Source organism: Lytechinus pictus, unplaced genomic scaffold (genome assembly GCF_037042905.1).
Source record: "Lytechinus pictus isolate F3 Inbred unplaced genomic scaffold, Lp3.0 scaffold_19, whole genome shotgun sequence".
In the NCBI taxonomy this organism is placed as follows: domain Eukaryota; kingdom Metazoa; phylum Echinodermata; class Echinoidea; order Temnopleuroida; family Toxopneustidae; genus Lytechinus; species Lytechinus pictus.
In genome coordinates, this window is record NW_026974140.1 from 14767577 (window position 1) to 14791395 (window position 23819).

Sequence of the window (23819 nt, forward strand, 5' to 3'; positions counted from 1 at the left end):
CGCGATCTTCGCAAATATTTTAAGCGCAAGCAGCGAATTGCGTACGAATTCGCTTGTGATTCTGAGCGTATTCAGGTTATTCGCATGTCCCTTGGAACTGAGTAGTGGGGGTGCTGAAGCACCCGCAATATTTTTCCAGGGGGTGCTGTGTGTATTATTTTCCATAGGCAGCACCCTCTAGAATTCGGGTAGGTGTGCAAATTTTGAGAAATGTATGAGCAAAAATTTTTTTGTGTAGAAAACCTTCTTGTTTAAATTTCTTGGTACCAAAACGACCTTCAAATATTGAGTGACCCCCCCCCCTTTTTTTTTGGCATATCAATTCAACTTCAGCACCACCACTCAGAAAATCCTTCCCAGGGCCCTGGTTATTCGCATTGTGTTTGCGTATTGTTCGTGGATGTTGACTGCTGTAATTAATCAACAGTGGGCCTAAACACGAAATTTACACACACACGCAAAACAAAAAAACTCGTGAGATATTCTTGCGAATTGATCAAGAATTGTTTGAAAACTCGACAAACTCCAACGAAATGCGTACTTTTGGCCATTTTCTAAAAGCCATTTATTTTGGCATTCATGAGCCCCATGAAAACCACACTCAATAGGAACAAAGTGTTTTTCAATCATTTAACGGGAGTATTCAAGAAGAGAGCGATGGTATGTTCCGTTCTGCATGGTTGGAGCCCTGCTCAGTCAAACCACTGGCGTCATCCATCCAAAACATGTTACTTCTACATACACGGATCAAGCCCCCCCCCCCTTGGGTGGAGTAAAACAAGAAGAAAAAAAAGGGGGGAAGAAAAAGAAAAAGAAGGGGAAAGGGCGGATGAAAAAATAAAAAATGAGAGGAGAAAGACAAGTGAATAAAATAAGGTGAGGGGAAGACTTGGAAAAATAAACATACGTATATACGTTGTTTTATAACAAAAAAAGTGACTCTCATGACTACCCCTTCAGAGAAACAAACGAAAATCAACTTTGAGCGGCCGATCGGGGAAAGTGTGGGTGAAAAAAAAATCGCCCCCCCCCCCATTTGCGAAAGCTTTGATGCGCCCTGCTTCTATATATTATTTCCATTGATTTGGTCAAAACCCAATTTACCGTGGGTTTGGTATGAAGGATATCTGTTCGGGGAATTGAAGAGATGAAAATAAACCCTTTGAAACCTCGGAAGAATGTATATTTAAAAGATATTCCTCCTTGATCATACAGATCAATAAATCCTGATACAAAGACGATTCTAAGTTACAAATGACAAGTGCATAATATGAATTATATTTGACATCTACCAGTGGACGGAGTATTGACTCTTAACTCCTATTCAATGTAGGGTTGTGATGACTTTGGGAAGAAAGCGGTATTATTTCCTTTCCGCTTGGATGGAAAACTTGCACAAAAATTTAGGTCAACCCAATTGCTTCTGTTTGTATTGAAATATCCGAAAACCCAACTTACCGTAGCCCTGTTTGGGGAATCACAAAGATGAAAGAAAACCTTTGAATTCTTTGAAGAATATGTTTATGCCGATTTTATTAATCTTTGGAATATGAATTGATGCAGGCCAATGAGTTCTGATGCACAGAATAGACAATGAAGGTATGGAGGGTAAATATTCTCACGCTAGCTCTCTGCTTAATCTGCCATGAACGAGGAGGTCCCATTGTATCAAAGTAACTATACTGGATGATCAATTATGATGGTCTAAGGCTAAACTCCGTATGCTTTCCTGAGAATCTAAGAATCTCTGATGATCGTTTCGCCACTTTCGTCACTCTGCCCTTACCAGTTGCTGTTTGGACCTGTAAGGAATCTTCTCGTATATCGTTAAACATTGAGGGATCTGAGACCAAGACTTTTACCAGTTTTACAATTTTCCCCTCTTATCCTCGCGCTGCAATGCTGTTCCATACTTGATGACAATTTCTCTAGCATTGTGTTACTGAATTGAATACAGAAGGTCATAGCATTTACGATTAATGTTTGTGTCAAACACGATTTATCATTGATGATATTGGAACCTTTTTACTATTGACTATTCGAGCCTCGAGATCTGACATTCGAAAATCTATTGCTTTATGAGAACTCAGATCATTAATGGTCGGTTACATCATTTTTTCGAAGGACAATATTCTCAAGGAGACAAGGACTTTTTAACACTTTTTCCAATCTGGCGATAGTCGTATCCACCGATAAGAAAAATAAGGTTATCCCTGAAGACGACATGGGAGAGGTTAACCAAATCCCTGTTGACATCGACGATGAAGAGAGACCTAAGGATTCACAGTTGATGACATCACATATCTCGAAGTCGGTCGAAGACCTTTTAATCGGCGTTGACCTTGAGAATTGTCGTAATCGGTTGTCGAGACATGGGTACGATTCGATGAGGAGTTTGAGATTGGCATCTAAGGAAGATTTAGTGGAGATAGGCCTACCCAGAGGCCATGCTGGACTTATTGTATATGCTATTGCTCAGGAAGATAAAGGACACGGTCCTGGCAAGGGTCTGACTCAGATAGAGTAAGTTTGTCCTATAGGTTGTTTCTTTGGCAGGGACAAAATGAACTGTGATATCTTGATATTTCTTTGATTGTACGGTATATATGTTTACGCAATTAGGGTTGAACAGTCCATGTAACGTGTTATACATGTACCAGGGTCGGAATTACACGGGGGCGACGGGCGATTTTGCCCCCATGACAGCCCAAATCGCCCCTAATAATTCTCAAAACCCAATGCTTTAGGGCGACTATTTATTTCAGAATCGCCCCAATAAAATACCATCGACAATGTAAAAATCACTTCACATAATTACGTTCTCCGGCGCCGGAGCAAGCGCATCTTTTATACGTCATGTACATCAATCAGACACATTATTTACGTCAATTGTTAAGCCTTTCTGCCACTTTAAAAACAATATGAGTAGGACGGTTTTAGTCCATCCAATAAGTGTGACTAGGATGCTGTTGGTCGCTTTGTATTATAAAGCGAGTCGGCCAGTTCTTAGTTCTGCTCAGTGCATGATCAGAAGATTCTGCGCATGATCAGTAGAAGGTAATTGGTACTAAAGTGACCTGTGGTTTAAAATGGTTTAAAAGTAGTTTAACATTTAATGAGATAAGCATCAACTTTGATGTCTTGATTATTCATATATTCTTTTGAATGGTGTTTGTCATTTACTTCCACAAAAACAACAATGCGTCCACGAACGACTGGTATTTCACAGTTTGCCAAGTACATTGTACAACATGCTATAGTATGCATTCAAAGTAGAAATGCAACAAATACCTTCATAATAGGTGTTCATTGATGTGCTATTCTAGTCACCTGGTCTATTCAAATTCTTCATCCTGCTATGTAAGGCACGCTTACGTAATGTCTTTGAAATCTGTCTATCACAACGAAAGAAATGCAAGGTAATTTGACCGAAATTGTCCATGAAGTAACGACGGACTGGTCTATACAAGAGTGGTTCTCGTTTGATTTGTCAATTGTCATCACTGACAAAGTTTTCATTTATGACAATTTCAATGGAATCCTTGGTTTGATCAGCTTCGAAGTTCTGTTGCCTTGATCACGAGCTTATGTAATAAGTAAAACGAGCTGAAATTAGTAATAGATGTAGGTCGTGTGAAATAGTGGGCCATTGTTTCCATTAATCCTGGCGAATTTAGTATTTTTGTCCGAGAGGCGCGCACCGTATTATTGGTCTGCCACCCGATTTTGGAATAAAACGTAGAATTTGATGCTAATATTGAGACATGGAATATCTTACTGTGTAATGTTTCAAAGCATCGTACGAATACATATGTTCAAAACTTTGGCAATGTTATCATTCTTATTGGAATAAAGGCAAAATTAATATCTAGTAATGACGTTATGTTTTCAGAAAATTAGCAAAATGCGATTTGTTCCAAAATCGGATAATGGACCAGTCGTAAGGATTGCGGTTTGCGGCACCCTCAGAAAAATCTTGGGGGTGCTTCAGCACCCCCCCCCCCCCACCACCAGCTTCATAGGGCCATAAAATCTAAACATATTTTAGTTCCTTCCATCGTCCTTAGACTGTGACAATGGAAGTGCATTTAGTCAGAGAGATGTGAATAATTTCCAATAACTACCAATTATTGGCTTTATGATGACGACTTTGGCTGAAAAGCAGTCGCAAACACAATTATTTGACGAGCCCCTGATTTCGTCGCCCGAGTTCGTGAAAGGGTTTTAAATGTTCGTATAACGGTTGCAAGATAGTTCGTTAAGTATCAAAAGTAACATTGAAAAGTGAAACTGTTCCCATTTTCTTACAACGTTTTCCGATCCCTGGCGAAATTTCAAATTCACTACGTTCAAAAACATTCAGCTCTCAATGAGAGATTTGAACCCTGGACCTGGTTTGCAGTCTCGGGAAGGACTTATCCGCTGACCCATAACCATAATGGTATTGGTATTATCAGGATTGTGTTATCTGAACCTTTGTTTTCTTATCATTTTAGAACGAGGAAGCTTGAAGATCAAGTCTTAACACCCAAAGTTTTAACTTCTAGCGAAGCGATCTCCGCCATGAGTGAAAAGGTAAGATATAGATTCAACCACTTCTCAGTTATCTCCGGTTGAATTACACCATTTTATTGAAAAAACAGTGGTAGTGGAAAGGCATTTAAAATATCAATACATCCCTTCGAAACAATTGTTTTATTGTGAGCTGCTTATACCAAAATATACAAAATATTGTGTCGAGACAATTTTGTTATATAATGTGGTCAAAATGAATGATGATGTCAAATCAGTGTTATAATACGAAACATATTAGAGTCCTTATACCACCCACATAATATTGTCAAGTTTAATATATCACCCGACATTTCAACTATTTATGACGGTCCACATAAAGTCAAGTTTGTTAAAAGATGCGATATTTCACGATGTTTAGCCGAACGTGAATTCAAAACCTTGACATCTTCCAGAATTACCCTCACCATTATATGTTAATCTGTTTCCTTGTCGAGATCATGCGTGATCACGTTGGTTTTATTTTCCTATTCCAGGGCGACTACAAAGTAGTGCCAGGAGGCGGAGCAAACGATGTCGGGAAAGACCTCGGAGTTAAAGACCCGAAGGCGGCCGCTCCCGACCGAGAAGGATGGGGAAAGAAGCTGGATTTCCTCCTGGTCTGTATCGGCTATGCCGTTGGGTTGGGAAATATCTGGCGATTTCCTTACCTCTGCTATACCCATGGGGGAGGTAAGTTTCAGTTATAATATAAATCAAACAAAATAAAAAAATATAAGCTTATTCTGTGAGTATATTTGCTTGATTACATTCTTCCTGCGGACAATTTTAAGTCATGTTTATTTTTTGTAAAATGTTTGTCGGGCTTATGAATCTTTTCGAACAGTTTGAGGCATATAATTTTGTTTAATGGAACATTACGATGAATTCGAGCAGTTTCAGGCATGTTCAACTTCATATTTTTACATTAAGATATATTGCTAGTACTACATGTAGATATAGGAAACATTTATAGATACTGAATAAATATATGCCCAGTTCTTTAACTTGGAGCATTTCCTCATTAAAAAACGATGTCCAGTTTAGGATCAAAGTATCAACTACAGTGCTCCGACTGGGTCATCAAGTGATTGAATACGAATAGCTGTGCCATAATCATCGGTGTTACTTCTCATCCCTTTTCTTACCCAGCTTATGTAAGCATGTGTGCTATCAGAAAGTGAATGTACTCATTAATGAGCATTCCATTACTTATGAATAATTAAGTGTTGCAGAAATATTTTTAGATTCATAGTTTATCCCAGCTTTAGATTCACACAACCGTTTTCAGGTACTTCGAATTTCCAGTTTTGGTCCCGTTTTAGTTTGTTATTAGAGTCGTTTAATACTACACTGGTGGTATTTAGGGTGCGTTTATCCGCCACTTTTTCACCCTAGAATCATGATCTGAATCATGATTCAAATCATGATTCTGCAGAATCACGATTGCGTTTAGTCGAAATTGAATATAATCATGATTAGAATCACAAACATGAAACACGAAAAAAGGGGCGTTTGGAAAGACGTTTCTGCAGAATCACGTACGAAAATGTTCGAATAAACGATATCGTGATTTGAATCATGATTATATGACCTCACTGTGTCGGGCTACTTTCGGTTTGACTCTTGCCAAGCTCAGCTCATTGTATGTACTCTGCATGCATTTCTTGTCATGTCCAAGTTCTGTGTTGGTCATCGCATCGTCCACTACTTTTCATTTTTTGGTCATGTCTTCAACTTCAAGTTCTAGTAAATGAATTATAAACTGGACAGACAATGATCTCAGTTGTTGTTGAGTATAGAGTGTCAATATTAAATTGGATCTACGCTGAAATTCACTTCCGAACACCATTTTTTGATAAATTAACAAGATGAATAGAAGCACATGGACCCTATATGATAGAAGTAAATAAAATTAGGTATAGACTGAATTCTGGAAGCAAAAGATTTTTCGAGAGCCGAAACACGTGCGAAAAAATTCCTCTGTCAAACTGCGCACTAGTGATGCGCACTGGATTGGCCCGAATCTGAGGAGAAACAGCATTGGAATGAAGGTCGTCTAAACGCTGATTCTGTGATATCGTGATTCATGTTTGTGTTTTGAATCATGATTCGAATCATGATTCAAATCACGATTCTGGCTTGAGGTCGCATAAACGCAGCCTAAGAGTGCTCAATGACCATAAATTGCCCATTTGACCTCATAAAAAGTAGAATCAACACAATTTTGTTATACGCAGGGAGAGAAATGATGCTATTTATATTTCGAAGTTATACGGGTTATCTGTGAATTCCAGTTACGAAATTACAAAAGAAAACAAATATGGAGTCTTATTAATTTTCTAGCATTAGGTTAATTTGCGCAATGACGAATTTGTTTTAACAGTAAAAGAAAAATGTTCGAAACACTAGAGTAAAATGGTAAACAAAATAACAGATATGTGTCACTGTATGTAATTGTTTCACGAGTAAAAAAAAAACCACCTGTGTCTAGTACTCGACTTCTCGTTATAGACAAAGTCATAAAATCACTTGTTTTGGCGATGGTATAGCGGGTTCGCGTGGTGCGCACTCCACTCCCTTTAATTTTTTAATGACGTTAATGTTGGACCTATTCTGTCTCCACGTTCGGCTGCTTTTATCGACGAGATCCGTTTTTATTTACAGAAATACAGAGTAAACCACTCCAGAAAAATCTTGTACGAGCTTGTGTAATTTTTCATTATTTGGTACAGTAGTACTGAATATTATACATTTTCAACAGCTTTAGCAACTCATGTATCGAAATATGTTGCGAAAAACATGAATGAAGAGAACAAGAAGCTTTAAACTTTTCTTATTATAACAAGTTTTATGAAACAGCCCCTGTATGGAGAGTGGTAACTTGTAAATCAACATCTTGGCCAAAGCATGCAATTGGAAATCGGGAGGAAATCACAGAGGAAATAAAACTAACCTTTTATATTACTCTAGATCCCTTGAACCTTTCAAACGTGGATTTATTGCCTTTAAACATAAGCAATATGTTTTTATTCTACTTCCTATAGCACTCAAGTAGACTTTCAGATTTGTTATGTTTTCCTGTGTTATACATGGTTTCTTTCCTTTATTAGATTTATGGGTGATTTGATTGAAAAAAAAATGATTAATTGGTGATATTCCACACCGTACCTTATCTTGATATGTTTTCTTATTCTGTCTAGGTGTATTCCTGATCCCCTATTTTTTAATGCTGTTTCTGGCTGGTATGCCTCTTATGTTCCTGGAGCTAGCCTTCGGTCAATATGGAGGCGAAGGACCAATCACCATCTGGAAAGCATGTCCCCTTTTCGCAGGTGAGTCCATGCAATGTGAAATATCATGGCATGTAACCATCCCTATACGAGAAGTGACCTAGGTTCCAAATACAATCCTGGTGGATGTTTGATAAAAGCTGTTTGTAAGTTAAGAGTGACTTTAAGAACGGCTGGTGATTCTTTCTTACGCGCTAAATAATCACCAATGAACATTTAATAGTGAATTATCATTTACCACAAGAAAGGATCACCAGTCGTTCTTAAAGTCGCTCTTAACTTGCAACAGCTTTATGAAACGGTTCCCTGGATCTCGTACTGGACATTCTATAAATTAGCCATCCTAAGGGGATTAAGAAAGTTAAACCAGGGTCCACTATTGAAGAAACTTAAAATCAACAATAGCAAAATGTCTGTGCAAATGTATTATTGGTTATCAAATGCGAGCATGTTTCATCTAAAAGCTATATAAGTATTAAGTATAAAGTTATTTTTGTCAAACTAATGAGGTATGTTTGTTTTTATGCCGAATGAGATACCCCAAATTTCCTTTGGGTTTTTTGACGTACACGTTTGTTGTTCAGAAGATTCGTTTCCGGAACGTTCATCAAATCCGAAAATTTTTTATTCCGAAAAATGCAAACCGTGCAGGCCTAAAGCCCTTTAGCAAGATGTTCGTTAGTATGAAAATGGAAACGGGATCGTTAATGTGAATATGAATGACTACATTCCAATGTTTGAGTCTCGAAGACTCGTTAATGCGAAAATTAAATAAGGCGTCTTATTCCAAAGGTTCGATAGTCCTAAAATGGCACAAAATTCGTTTGTGTCAAAAGAACTATGCGAACCTAACAGTACTGTTTGGACTATCGAACCCTTCTGAATAGCGAATGTTATTTCGTTTTTTTATTAATGAACCTTCAGAATATCGAACCTTCATTTTCAGAATAACAAAATTTCGGACTTTCAAACATTGTCACCAATGAATCTTCGGAGCATAGAATCTTCGATATAACAAATCCTAATTCGATATGATGAGCTATAATTGTTTTGACATGTGAGACTGATTTATTTCTGGAATTAATGCTAACATTTTTGACAAATAACTTTAGTATTTGTATTAGAACAGTTTCTGACACACCAAGTTATATATTCCTTGTGAAACAAATTCCGCCTACAGACATTGATTGGGGCAAGATTGGGATATATATAGTGCATGTTTTTTGTAAACGCAGACCGCAAACATTGTGTGGTAAACATTGTACTTTGTTATATGTGATCAACATGTCTGAAGCAGAGATATAAGTGAATTTTAAAGAGGATGAAACTTATTAATTGTTATTTTCTTTGTACCTTATATTTGCTGAGCATGCTTTTCTATATCTACAATGATTATAAATCGGGGATGATTGTGTGCATGTTTGTTTTGTCGTTTCAACCTTCAACAAATAATATTTGCGATTTTTACAATCAGTTGTTATTGTTACTCAAGTGTGAATTATTTCGATATAACGATGTGTCATAGTGGGGTGTCTTAAGGTGAATTTACTGATTATCTTGTATGTTTCATTCATTGTTCCTTCAGCACTAAAACATGAGAACTCGTTTGAAAAGAAAGTGAGCTCATATATATTTCATTTTTTATTATATTTTGTATTGGATCAGAACTCGGAAGTTTCTCGAAATTCTTTTCTTGTTATATTCGGTTAACACGTTATTAGCTGGTAATAACCATGGTTCCGTCGGCCAAATGGATTCGGTCTTGTAGATCAAGTACATACTCCAATAGGAACATTAGATCTCGTTAATCGACCATGTTTAGAGAGAAAGTGATCGATAAGTCAAGTGTTCTCCAGGCTGGCATCTACTCATGAGTAGAGATGGTGTGATGCGGTACTTATTATATTATCGATCCTATTAATGAAGCGTGGACATGCAATTTTGAAGCATTTGATAAGCTAGTGACCTTTCAGTTAGACATACCAATACACCCACACACACACACCCACGGTCACACACACACCCAATCACACTAGAAGACATACCAATACACCCACACACACACACCCACAGTCACACATACACACACACACACACACACCCAATCACACTAGATTGAAAATGTGTATGTTGAAGCCACCGTGCGGTGTTTTGTAATTAGTGTTTATACTTTTTTATTTTGCAAATTATTATTGCCGTCCTAATTTTTTCATAAGATAGATTTGATGATTATGGTGAAGATGACGATGAGCATAATGATAATAATAATGCTTATATAACGGTAATGACTTTATTGAACTCATACACAGTCAGCTAGGCAAATCATATTATCATCATAATCATCACTATATAGGCCCAATCATCATACCTATTACAAGGTAAATGTCATCAATACAACAGAACCTCGGATGTAGTTTAGGGTTGATCGACCTTTCAGTTTTGCTTTCGGTCTGCGTCTGAAAATAATTCTCTCCCTTACTGAGCTACAGAGACACCCATTTACACGAGACGTATATTTTGATTATTGAAATAGGTCCGTGGACATTAATCCAACGGAAATGTGAGATGTTATGAATAAATTTATAACTTCCTCCTCTCTGAACATACTCGATGTTGAATCAGGTCGCGGTGGTACATAAATTGATCAAAAATCGACAATGCCGAGGCTATCGCTTCAGTGGTCTTTTTCATAACATCGATCCTAAAGTTAAAGGGATGGTCCGGGCTGAAAGTATTTATAGCTTAATAAATATAGTAGAATTCACTGAGCAAAATGCCGAAAATTTCATCAAAATCGGATAACAAATAACAAAGTTTTTGAATTTTAAAGTTTAGCAATATTTTGTGAAAACAGTCGTCATGAATATTCATTAGGTGGGCTGATGATGTCACATCCCCACTAGTTCTTTTGTATTTTATTATATGAAATTAATTTTTTTCGCATTTTTTCCTCCAAGAACTAGAAAAATTGGATTGACAACTGATTTAGTGCATTAGATATTTATTGCTGCAACTTATTTCATTATAAGGGAGACATAATTTATTATTCACACAAGTATGAAATAATGAAGAAATTATGATTTTATGTAATAACATAAGAAAACGGAAAGTGGAGATGTGACATCATCAGCTCACCTATCGAATATTCATGACGACTGTTTTCACAAAATATTGCTAAACTTTAAAATTCAATAACTTTGTTATTTGTTATCCGATTTTGATGAAATTTTCGGCATTTTGCTCAGTAAATTCTACTCTATTTATTAAGCTATAAATACTTTCAGCCCGGACCATCCCTTTAAGCCCTAACCTTTGACATTGCTATCATGTCACATCACTCGGAGGTCTGTTTCATAACGCTGATCCTAAAGTTGGCCGTTTAACACGAGATTGTCAATTAATTCACACCGATCACACCTTAGCCTCGTTGCATAAAAGTTACCATTACGGTAACTTTCCCATGCAATGGTAACTTGCATGGAATCCTTGATTTTGATTGGTTGTTGATCATCGTTCCCATGGTAGTTACCTTTGAATTACAAAGTTATCATAATAGTAATTTTATTCAACGGGTGTTTCATAAAGCTGTTGGTAAGTTAGGAGCGACTGTACGTACGACTGGTACATCATAGCACAGGAAACAATCACCAGTCATTCGTTAAGTTATTCGTAGTTAAGTTCTAGATCTATTCTCCGTCATAGTACGATATGAGGGAGAATAGAATTCAATTGAAATAGTCTAGAACTAGACTAAGTTATTCGTGACTTACGAACAGCCTTATGAAATGACCCCAGGGTCTGTTTCACTAAGCTGATCCTATAACTTGGACCGTAATACACGACAATGCTAAGTTCATTCACACTGTGAGTCAGTGGCGTACCGTGGGTCACGGCATTGGGGGGGCACCAGCAAAAATTTTGAGTCGCTCAGTGAGCGCGCAAAGCGCGCTCAATTACCAGGTATAGGCCTATTGACCTTATATAGAGACATTTTAAGGACTGTGCCATTAAACGGATATGTAATGTATCTCACTGATCAAATGATGCGAGCGCGAAGCGCGAGCTGAAAATTTTTGAAATTCATACCTAAAAAGGGTCAAAATATGCTATTAAATTTAAAAAAAAAATACGTATCTGTCTCGCTAAACAAACAATGCGAGCGCGAAGCGCGAGCTGAAATTTTTGTATTTATTGACCCCAAACAGAGACAGTTTAAGGACTATTTTTTAGAAATCAAATAAGAGAATACATATCTCACCATACTCATCTAATTTGAGTGCCAAGCGCTTGCTGATTTTGTTAGAAAACATGAAACACCTTTTGTAGTCATTGTAATCATGATTAAAATACGCATCTCACTAATCAAATATTGCGAGCGCGAAGCGCGAGCTAAAAATTTAGGATATTCAGACCTCAAGAGAAGCATTCTAAGACTTGTTTGTAGGAATTTACGAAGACCATACGTACTTCACGTACAAAATGATGCGAGCGCGAAGCGCGAGCTGAAAATTTTGTATATATTGACCCCAAACAGGGACATTTTAAGGACTATTTCTTTTTTTGAATCCATTAAGAGTATACATATCTCACCATAGTCATCCAATGCGAGTGCCAAGCGATTGCTGATTTTGATAGAATCACATTCAAACACATGAAGAGCTTTTTGTAGTCATAGTAATCATGATTATCATACGCATCTCAGTAGCGCAAAGTGCGAGCTGAAAATATAGGAAATTCAGATCTGAAGAGGGGCATTCTAAGGCTTGTTTGTAGGAATCTACTATGACCATACGTATTTCACTAAACAAATGATGCGAGCGAGAAGCGCGAGCTGAACATTTTTGATATTTACATTAGAAAAAGAGACATTTTAAGGACCGATTTCAGGAATTCATGAAGAGCAGACAAATCTCATCAATCCACTAATTCGAACGTAAGCACGAACACGAACAAGGATTTTTTTTATATACAGACCTTAAAATGGGGCTATCACTTTAAGTAGTCATGAAAAGAAGCATATGTCACTACATAAAACAATAATAACTCGAAGTGCGATGATATATATTTGGTGCATATTGACTTGAAAACAGGACGTTTTGGTACAACATGATTGTACATGTATATCTCGTTAAACAGACAATGCTAGTACCAGGAATAATGAATAAATAGGCCCTGAGCACATTATGTTTCATAAAGTTATGAAAAAAAAAACAATTCTTATGTAATATAACACAACATATAATATAATATAACATTATAATGTACAATAAATTCTTCTTTCCCACAACGTTTCTTTCTTCTCCCTCTTTTTCTCCCTTTTCTCCCGTTTTTTTTTTTTTTTTTTTTTTTTTTTTGCCAGCCGATTGGGGGGGCACGTGCCCCCCATGCCCCCCCGTAGTTACGCCACTGCTGTGAGTAAAGGTGATCCTAATGTTAGGCATACACTTGACATACCAAACGACTCGAGTATTAAAGGGCCAAACGGAATGCCCCAACTTTTCCCTCATAACTGATGTTTCTGAAAGTGTTGCTGTATTGATGCCAATAATATTGTGACAGAAATATTAAACAAATCGTCAACAATAAGGTTGATTTTCTTCAAAGATCATTCATTTATAAATAGCCCGTGCAAATTTGAAAGATTGAGACTAAATAGCGATTTATCTCGATAATAATAATAATTCAAAACCTATTGTAAGTTCGGAGCCAAAATAAAATCACGTATTAAGCAGCCTCTCCGTTCTTCATTGTTTTTACACACAAAAAAAGGTTATATCTGGCGTTCCATGACATTTGCTCCGGCGATATCCCTCCAATCTAAAAGCTAACCATAAATTAAAAAAAACTTACCACAAACCTATAACATCACCCCAGTTCTAATCCTAAGTCAAATCTTCGTGTTCTTTTATCTTTTATCTTCCGTAATTTTGTTAGACAAGTTGCCGCAAAGCATTGACCGGTGTTAGATCGGTCTAGGACTGTCTATCAGTCATGAATTTTTCGTAAGAACTCATTTTTAAGTTTTGACAAAATACTTGTTAAAAAAAAGTAAATATACAAGTAGATAAAACACATTACGATCAGGGAAGCGTTTGATGAAAGGACGTATTATTTATATCCGACACTTACGAATGCTTCTCGGTAAATCATAACCAAGAAAAGTTGTCACATCTGACAACTGGTTGGATGACAATATTGCTGATGAAACACTCCCCAAAATTTGACAACTTTTATCTTTCATTGTTTTAATACCCCCTCCCGATATGACTGTCACTCTCAATTTCTGTCGATCCTTGTTACGCCGTCTTTTTCTCTTATCGGTAATGCCCACTGATATCAATCCTGTCCATTAAAATTCATGAAATCAATTTCACCTCGCGATTCGAAGCAAGAAGGAAATTAAACTTTCATTTATCTATTTCAATGAATATTCTCACAATCTTTGCAACGCCTTGTATAAATTGGCTCATTTGTCTGGGAAAATTGATTTTATCAAATATTTATATGACATTTTGCGGTGACGATAGATTTGAAGTAGTTATTTCTATGTATAGGGGAAGTTGTAGAAGGTAGTATTATGCGCCTTTTTCATCCAAAATATACAGAACATAATCTGTGACACATAAAAATATGGCCCCAAAAATTTGTTCTTCTCTTTACGTATTTATACCCCCGCCAAATTAAGTTTGAAGGGGGTAGCCTATGTATGTATAGGAATCAACGTAAGGTATAAGGCGGTCGGTCGGGCGGATAGTCCGTTGCAAATTTTGCCGTTCGAACTACTTCGTCAGTTTTCAACCAATTCTCATGTAATTTGGAACTCACATGGGTCTTCAATGGGGTAAAGTTGGCAAGACATGTTTCGGAAATTGTGTTGTGATGGTAACGGTATTTTAATTAATACAAAAATAAGAGAAAAATCTTGCGGTTTAACTACTTCCTCAGTTTTTAACTAATTCTCATGAAATTTGGCACACACATTGGTCTTGAGGCAAAGATGGGCAAGACATGTTTCTCGCATTTGTTAAAAATTATGTTGCCATTGTAGCCGCATATTATGGCCCAAATCGTAGAAAACACGTTTGTAGATCAAACTACTTCTCCAGTTTTTGGCCAGTGCTTCTTGTTCATCGGATAAAAAATGCAATTCCCTTTTTCAAATATGTAAATCACCAAAAGGCAATGCGAGCGCGAAGCGCGAGCTAAATGTTTATATAATGACTTGAAAGATTTTTTTATTTTCCAGGTCTTCCCCTCATCTTATTTTATTCACTCGTCTCCCTCGTTTTCTGTTTCCCCTTCTTTTTCTTTTTCTTTCCCCCTTTTTTCTTTTATTTTTGCTCCGCCAAGGGGAGGGGTGGGCCCCTCGCCCCCTGGATCCGCCTATGTTAGACACCATTTTTCGTAAGCGATATCGGAGGATATGATTACTCTGAATTTCTCATAATTTTGCAGGTATCGGATGGGCTATGGTGATGATCTCAGGCATGGTGGCCATCTACTACAACATCATCATGGCGTGGACTGCACTATTCTTCGTGCGTTCGTTCACATCTGAGGTGCCATGGAAATCATGCAACAACACGTGGAACACGGACGCATGTCAGGAAAACTCATCCGTTGCCATGGATATGGGTTTGAATGATACCAAGCGCCCGTCCCAGGAGTTTTACTAGTACGTAAATGAAAGAGGAGCAGTAATATATCTTCTTATTTTTTCAGTTAGATATACATTTAGGGAAGGGAAGGGCGAAAAAAACGAGAGATTCAGAAGAAGAAGAGAGAGAGATGAGGGAGACAGATAGACAAGCAGATATGATAGAGAGAATTAGAAGAGAAAAGAAAATGGGAGAGACTGATAGACAGACAAATGAGAGGAAAAAAGAAGAGGAGAAAGAGAAAGACGAACATAGACAAGAGATTAAGAACAAGAAGAGAGAGAGAAAGAGTTTGGAGTGACACGATAGAGACAGAAGACGAGAGAAAGGAGAGAGACATTATATTGGACCCCATGGAAGAACAGAGCTGTTATGCTAAACAGCTCTGAAATGGGCTGTCCAACTATATCAATCATACTATTATTGGTTTGTAAGTTATTGTTTATGATATTGTGTTTTTTTATGATTTTGAAAAAAAAACACCAACATATAGGCAGAAATGAGAGAGATAGAAAGAGAATCGACAGAGAGAAAAGAGGCAGATAAACAGAGATGAGATAGACAAACAAAGAAGAAGAGAGATAAGAGAGAGAAGAAGAAGAGAGAGGAGACATACAGATAGACAGGCAAAGATGAGAGAGATAGAATAAGATGAGATAGAGAGAGACAGATAAAGATGAGAGGGACAGAAGATGAGAGACATAGGCAGAGATAGTAGAGACAAAGAGACACAGAAGAAGAAGGTAGAGATATTGGAGAAACAGGAGATGTGAGGTGAGATGTGAGGAAGGGATATGGGAAAACAGATAAAGTGAGATCAAGGAAGACCAGTAAAGGCAAGATGCCTTGTCTGCTGTGCAAACCCTTCACTCGAGTTAAGTGTCTGAATGTGCATCCTACTCATGCCTTGTGTACTGAAGGCCCTCTTGCTGATTATTGAAACAGCAAGTTTTGTTTGTGCTAGTCTTTGTGTGGAGACACACTTGCTCATCAAAGTTTCAATCAGGGTCTGTGCCTGCAGACTAAAAGATGCACATGAATCAATGCAGGGGTGCCTAGGATTTACAAGATGAAGATTACAAAGATTACATGGGGAGAGCTTGAGAGGAGAGAAAAGGAGACCAAAAAAATATATGCAGAAAGAGAGGATGATAGAAATAATTTGTTCATTTTTAGGTGATTCTTATCCAGCATGTTTATGTGAATTCCGCTGGTGCAGTAAATTTAATTAAAATGCAAATATTTTAATGACATGTATTGTAGATAGAAAGATTGAAAGCGGCCACTGTATTTTATATCCTATGCATGAATTTCTTGCATGGTTGTAAACTATATACATGTATCAACTGAAATTCCCACATGAGGAAAGATAAAATCTGATAGAGATCAAAATAATTTTTCACCATTTTTCACATGAAATGGACTTGATGAAGCTTAGGCAACTGATTTATTGAGTACAAACTCGGCTGTCAGGTTGGTTAACAATGGTGCAAGCGTGACATTTGATTCACCCTGGGGGCGCAAGGTTGAGGATTGATTCACTCTGGGGTGGGGATATTTTATTACCGGTACCTTAAACATGTAATTTTAGTTCATATTTATCATGCCTATGCTTTGCTCCCGATTGTATAAGGACACCGTTCTCACTACCTTCCTAAAACTAGTTTACTGGGAACTAGTTTAGTGGAAACTAGTTTAGACTAAGAAGCATTATGATTTGAGGTCATCCCATTTTTATGATACACATTTTTATGGTGTCGCGCTCGGTGTCTGTCCGTCTGTCTGTTTGTCCGTTAACTTTTCCTTGTTAACGCGATAACTTCAGTTTTACTTAACCTAGGTTCATATAATTTGGTGTGTATGATACTAGCATGGATCCCAGGAAGCCTATTGATTTTGAAGTCAAAGGTCAAGGTCACAGTGATGTGTTTTCATCTTATCTTTCTGCAGTCCTTAAAACGCGAATACTTTAGTAAAACTTAACCTAGGCTCATATAATTTGGTGAGAATGATACTACATGTAGCATGGATCCCAGGAAGCCTATTTATTTTGAGGTCAAAAGGTCAAAGGTCAAGGTCATGGTGACATGTTTTCATCTTACCTTTCTGAAGTCCTTGTAAACGCGAATACTTTAGTATAACTTAACCTAGGCTCATATAATTTGGTTTGTATGATACTAGCATGGATCGGAGGAAGCCTATTGATTTTTAGGTCAAAAGGTCAAAGGTCAAGTTGCCACCTGTCACTTTTCTTGCTTGACCAATAACTCCAATTTCCGCATTACAGGAGGGCGTATTATGTGCTTGCCCTATAGCGATGCTCTTTCTTGTTATCCTTGTGATAACTTAAAAAGTATCTAATGGATCAACTCCAACTTGTATATAGGAGGATCAGTGATCTGATTAGTTTTAGAACAACACTTATTGAGGTAAAAAGTCAGGACCTAAAGGTCACTGCAGTCATAATGTATACCTGCTGAAAATTGCTTATTCTTACTTGGTTTCTTAACCTAAAAGTATCATAAAAAAGAGGAGTGATATGATCTGATTAGTTTTGGGTCTGTATTGTAGCCAGACGGAGGACCAATGGTGGGTGAAATGTCTAACCTCCGACAGACGGGAGTGGAGAGCTTTTGTCGCTGCCCTACATGCCAGGAGGCATAACGGGCAGTAAGTAAGTAATTGTAGCCAGGCACTCAAAGTTTTCAAACATAGAAGGAAAATAAAAGCATTAGGCCTATCCTGGGCCAGCTGCTGATCCAGTTAAAGTAAATGCTAAATATGGGTATATAATAATTAAATATTTTGCTTTGCTTTACTTTCAGCAACTATGTATTAGGTGTTGACGGTCACAATCTAGATGACATGGGTGCTATGAAATGGGAGCTTGTTGTATGCCTTCTCTTCTCCTGGATCGTCATCTTCTGCTGCATCTGCAAAAGTGTGAAGAGCTCTGGCAAGGTACGGATTCAACCCATAATAATAACGATAATATCATTTGTGGCATCTATCTAGAAATATTCTATTCCAAGGTGCACAAGGAAAAAAGAAAGAAATAATAAGAGAGTTTGGATGAGTGTTGTAATGTCAAGAAGTGATACTGTTAGAAGAGACATGATTTCAGTTTAGATATGAAAGTTATGTTGTATGGTATATTTATATTCACCTTTTCAATGTATTATCGCACTTCATATTTGTATTTTTTCTGTCTGTACAAGATTTACTAGTTCTAGAAAATACATGAAGAGATAAATAGATATATGAACAGACTTTGATTTAAATTTCAAAACTGAAATACAAAATTCTATTTTGGAGACTGGGCTATGTATGAAACTATTTCACACAAAAAATCATACTTAAACTGAAAAATATATTGCATATGAAATTACTGAATAGATATAGAATGATACATTCATTTTTTCCCCTTTTTCCAATGTCCGCTTTAATAACAGGTGGTATACTTTACTGCAACCTTTCCCTATGTGATTCTTACGATCCTTCTCATCCGAGGCGTGACTCTACCAGGAGCAGAAATTGGTATCAACTACTACCTATCACCTCGCTGGGAGAAACTCAAGGAAACTCAAGTAAGTCCATCCATTTTGCACAATTCTTTACATGTAGATATTTGTTTTAGAAGTTCTCAGTTGGTTTTATTGATGTCTTTCCTTTCTCTGTGTGAATATATCGTATCAACTATTGATTATGGTATTAAAATATTTTTTCACAATTTTTTGATACCTTGACTACATTCTGTATACTTTCTAGATGAAAGCAATAAGTAAGTCCTATAAATATAGGAATGACTAATGATCTGATCAGTTACTGAGGGGGGATCAAAGATTTCTATATGCATTGAAATATCTTGTTTTTGCAATAACAGTATGACTTCAATCTTGGCTCATAAATGCTTTGGGAGAGGTGGTGAATTGATGTGGTTTTAGGGGTTCGGTTGTGTTTTTGAAAATGTAAAATTTTTAGAAAATATTAGTGATGAGAGAAATAAAGAGATTGAAACTATATACACAGTAATGTAGGGCACTATATGGTTTATAGAGGTGTTTTATATTTCCATCTCACTCTTCTCTTGTGTTTTGAAGGTGTGGGGTGCAGCAGCAACACAGATCTTCTACTCTCTTGGACCTGCTTGGGGTGGAGTTCTTACTTTCTCCAGCTACAACAAGTTCAACAACAATTGTCTTGTGTAAGTTTATTATAATCTCACCCATCTATTTTATTCTTAATGTATATTTTATTTTGTTTTAAGGGATGTGAAATAAATGAATTGAATCTGAAAACAATCTATTAAATAGTCAATATCTAATTGCCTTTTCATATGCACTGTTGAATATATTAATTTTAAATGTGTTACTGACAAAACTACTTCAAAATGTAAGTAATCTTAAGTATAATCAGAAAGATTTCATTGTCATTTGATCTGTTCTTACAGTCAGTTGGTATCAACAGTATATGACATGGTTTACAAACTAACATTTATTGGGTTCAAATAAATGCTTATATCATCCAACTTTCTGCTACAGTGACGCGATATGTATCCCCTTAATCAACTGTTTGAGTAGTTTCTACGCGGGATTCGTAGTCTTCTCAACGCTAGGATTCATGTCCTATAAGACTGGCATCTCAATTGATAACGTCGCAGTCAGAGGTTAGTGTTCTCCTGATTTCATCTTATGTGCATTGATCAATATATTGTGTATGATTCAATGATGTGCCCCATCTTCATGTTTACAAGTTATCACAACTTTTTTTTTGCATCAGCTTGTAACACCTAAATTCAATTAGACATGACAAAAATGCAGATTATTAAATATGGATTGTTTAAACTTCTCTCTATAGAATAGCAAATTTATTTAGATGCCAATTTAGGGGAAACTTGATTAAACAATGCAATACAGTTTAGGTAAATTCTTTATTTCATTTTCATTGAAACATGATACAAAGTAATATAAATGAGAATATTAATCACTTGATTTTGATTGTGACCATTTGCTTTTCAGGTCCAGGTCTTGTTTTTGAGACTTATCCGGAAGCAATTTCCCAGATGCCCGTTGCCCCTCTCTGGGCTATTCTCTTCTTCTTCATGTTCTTCCTTGTCGGACTTGATACACAGGTAATCATACTATACCACAGTTTTGTGTATTTAAGTCATGTATGGGAACATAGGTAATATACTATAAAACACATGATAATAATTTTTGTTTTACCTGAGTGTTATTTATATTGTTTTGTTTTGTTTGTCAACAGTTCGGGATGGTGGAGACTGTTGTGAGTGGACTGGTTGATTACTTCCCGAATCATTTGAGAAAACATGGCACCTTAGTTGCCCTTGCAGTCTGTGTGTTCTTCTTTCTCCTTGGACTTCCCATGGCTTCTCAGGTATGGTATAACACAAATATTACACATCATCCGGGGCATTAGTAAGAAATATACCCCAAGGTACCTGTGGAACACTTCCAACATGCCTCAGGCATAGTCAAGGGCAGTTTGGATGGTTTCAAAGGTAACATTTGTGGGTTGTTATTCTAATGCCCTAGCAAAAGGATGTGTATTATTTGTTTTATAAGATATTGATATGGATCTTTGTTATTTGATAAATCATCCTTATCTCAAACCATGGCTGGTCAATAGAATAAGTCATTAGTAACAGTCATTAGCATGACACATGCCTCTTTTCATTATCCAGAAAAACAAAACCCAGGGAAGCCAACAAATTATTTTTCAATCTTGAGCAGCTTCTATTTCAGATTTTCCCTCCAATATCATATGGCTTCATAACTTACTATTATTATAAAAACCATGGAAACATTCTTGAATTTGATTGGCTGCTAATCCCTGTTACCATGGCAATTATCTTGGTGGTAAGTCTTTATGAAACAGCCATAACTCAGTGGTCAGTTGCTTGGATTTTTCCGGGGGGGGGGCAGGCAAAAACACATCAGGGTTGTTACTTGATATATAGAACACCTTGTCTGAACATATTAGAGGAAGCATGCTGAAAATAAGTGAAAATTGTTCATTTTAAGAGGATGCATTTAATCCATTTTGCATGTGACAATACCAACATAAATGTCCCTGTTTGTCCTCTGAAAGGATTTCATAATTAAAAATGTCTAGTCAACCTGAAATTTGTGCAAACCATAACATGAGGAAATACTTTATTTCTTCAATAGAATTATGAATCATATACCATGTTTGATATTATGATTTTATTCAACTCCTTGAATGATACTGTCATTAACAAATGTAACTACACTGTTCTCTCATTCAAATTTGTCTATTTTTATTTCCAACATAAAATAAAATGGCCATGATTACAATGACATTTTCATATACTTACGATATAATCTCTCTCTCTCTCTCTCTCTTTGTATCTAGGGTGGAATTTATATGTTTGAGTTGATAAACTGGTACAGCTGTTGGATATCCCTCATGTTGGTGGGCTGCTTTGAGTGTTTGGCTGTTGTTTATTTCTATGGTAGGTTATTGTTATAAAAATTCTTGATCATTGCATAAATTAAGGTGTAAGTGTTTTAAAAAAAATAGTGGTTCTCTTAATTAAAACAAGCTAGTCACAGTTGACAAACTGGTATTATTAATTAAAATTACCTTAAAAAGCTAGTGAAAATTTAACGGCGAGCAGACTGTTCTGAAAAGTAATCCAAATAAGCGAGACACTTTTAACTGATTAGCACCCATTAGTCAAATTCTTCTTTTATATAAAATGAGCTGGTGTATAAGTGACCCGGCAATCCAATAAAACCCATTTAGCTTGCTCATTACCAAATATCATCAAATGAAGCAATAAAAAATTAAGAACTGTTAAAACTATTGTTTATTCACAGTTTTCGATTGTGATAAAATGTTTTTAAAATATTGGAAACAACCTTTGCCTACTTCATGATGTAGGTTTTGCTAACACACAACTTCTATAAGTCCCTTTTTTCGGGCTACTCACCACCTAACTTTTGTTTACTTTTGTTTATGATCACTCCTGATCAATTTCACCTTGTAACCAATGTTTTCAAATTTTACTTTATCATCTTCATGTCAACCTTTTTATTGGTAAGAAACATGATTTTCTCTGCAATGTTTGGATGTTTTTCCAGGTGTACGTCGTTTCATGGGTGATATCAGACGTATGGTTGCCGAGTACACGTGGATGCAACCTGTTCTGACACCACTCCTTTACTGGTATTCAAGTTGTTGGCTCGTCATTACTCCTGCCATTATACTGGTAATTATTCCTTTCAGAGCTAGTGAAAAAAAGAAAACATGAAAGATTCAACTTTATGCAATATGGACAGATTGTAAACATGTGTGTGCTTCATAAATGATTGATGTAATATTTGAAGAAGTTATCACCATCAAAAGAAGATTAATTCTTTTAATGTAGTGCCAGAAATTGCTCCCAAAACTTTTATTAGATCCTCTTTTGGTGCACATATGATATTGTTGATAAAGTCGGCAATTAAAAAAGGAATTTCTAAAAAGTCCCTAAAAACTTTTTTTATACGCCTGTCCTAGACGGGACGTATTATGGTATCACGCTCGGTGTCCATCTGTCTGTCCGTCCGTCCGTTATCTTTTCCTTGTAAACGTGATATCTTCAGTTTAACTTAACCTAGGCTCATAATTTGGTGTGTGTGATACTACAATGAATCCCAGGAAGCTTATTGATTTTGAGGTCAAGGGTCAAGGTCACAGTGACATGCTTTCATCTTACCCTTCTGAAGTCCTTGTAAACGCGAAAACTTCAGTTTAACTTAAGCTAAGCTTATATAATCTGTATGATACTAGCATGGATCCGAGGAATGCCTTTGATTTTGAGGTCAAAGGTCAAGTCGCCACCTTCCACTTTTCTTGCTTGACCAATAACTCAATTTTTCCGCGTAACAGGCGGGCATATTATGTGCTCACCTTAGTCACGTCTTGTTAAAGATTACATGATGGTGCAGATACCATCCTGAAAACCACTGTTGGATGGTGAAATGATAAATATTGTTTTATCTTTCTTGTATAATAACTTAGTATCCCTTCTCATTCTACCTTCCATAGTTCATAACAGTGTTTGGAATGATCAACTACGTTCCTGTTTACTTTGGGGACTATGTCTACCCTAAGTGGAGTGAGGTGCTTGGCTGGCTAATGGCCGTAGTACCTCTACTGACCATCCCGCTTGTGATGGTCATCAAGCTATGCTTTGCTTCAGAAGGAGATAATTATGCTCAGGTAAGAAATGGCCATTCTTATTATTAAAAAAAAACACAGTAATGGATGAAATTGTAGAGTAATAATT

The 23819-nt window shown here is 36.6% G+C and overlaps 1 protein-coding gene across 2 annotated transcripts in view; it reads left to right on the forward strand.

Annotated features, from left to right (window-relative positions):
* The window catches only part of LOC129260586 (sodium- and chloride-dependent glycine transporter 1-like), a 32689-nt gene that overhangs the window by 2040 nt on the left and 6830 nt on the right, over positions 1-23819 (forward strand). Inside the window, exons 1-14 of one of the 2 annotated variants that reach the window (XM_064114542.1) lie at positions 1430-2523; positions 4497-4575; positions 5049-5244; positions 7755-7886; positions 15300-15519; positions 18328-18463; positions 18955-19089; positions 19603-19706; positions 20044-20168; positions 20521-20633; positions 20768-20899; positions 21899-21998; positions 22630-22757; positions 23579-23752. In XM_064114542.1, coding sequence (XP_063970612.1) covers positions 2225-2523; positions 4497-4575; positions 5049-5244; positions 7755-7886; positions 15300-15519; positions 18328-18463; positions 18955-19089; positions 19603-19706; positions 20044-20168; positions 20521-20633; positions 20768-20899; positions 21899-21998; positions 22630-22757; positions 23579-23752 — 2073 coding nt within the window. In that variant the 5' untranslated portion in view covers positions 1430-2224. Of the gene's footprint in view, positions 1-1429; positions 2524-4496; positions 4576-5048; positions 5245-7754; positions 7887-15299; positions 15520-18327; positions 18464-18954; positions 19090-19602; positions 19707-20043; positions 20169-20520; positions 20634-20767; positions 20900-21898; positions 21999-22629; positions 22758-23578; positions 23753-23819 lie in introns of those variants that run through there. The other variant, XM_064114541.1, reaches the window with a different exon arrangement.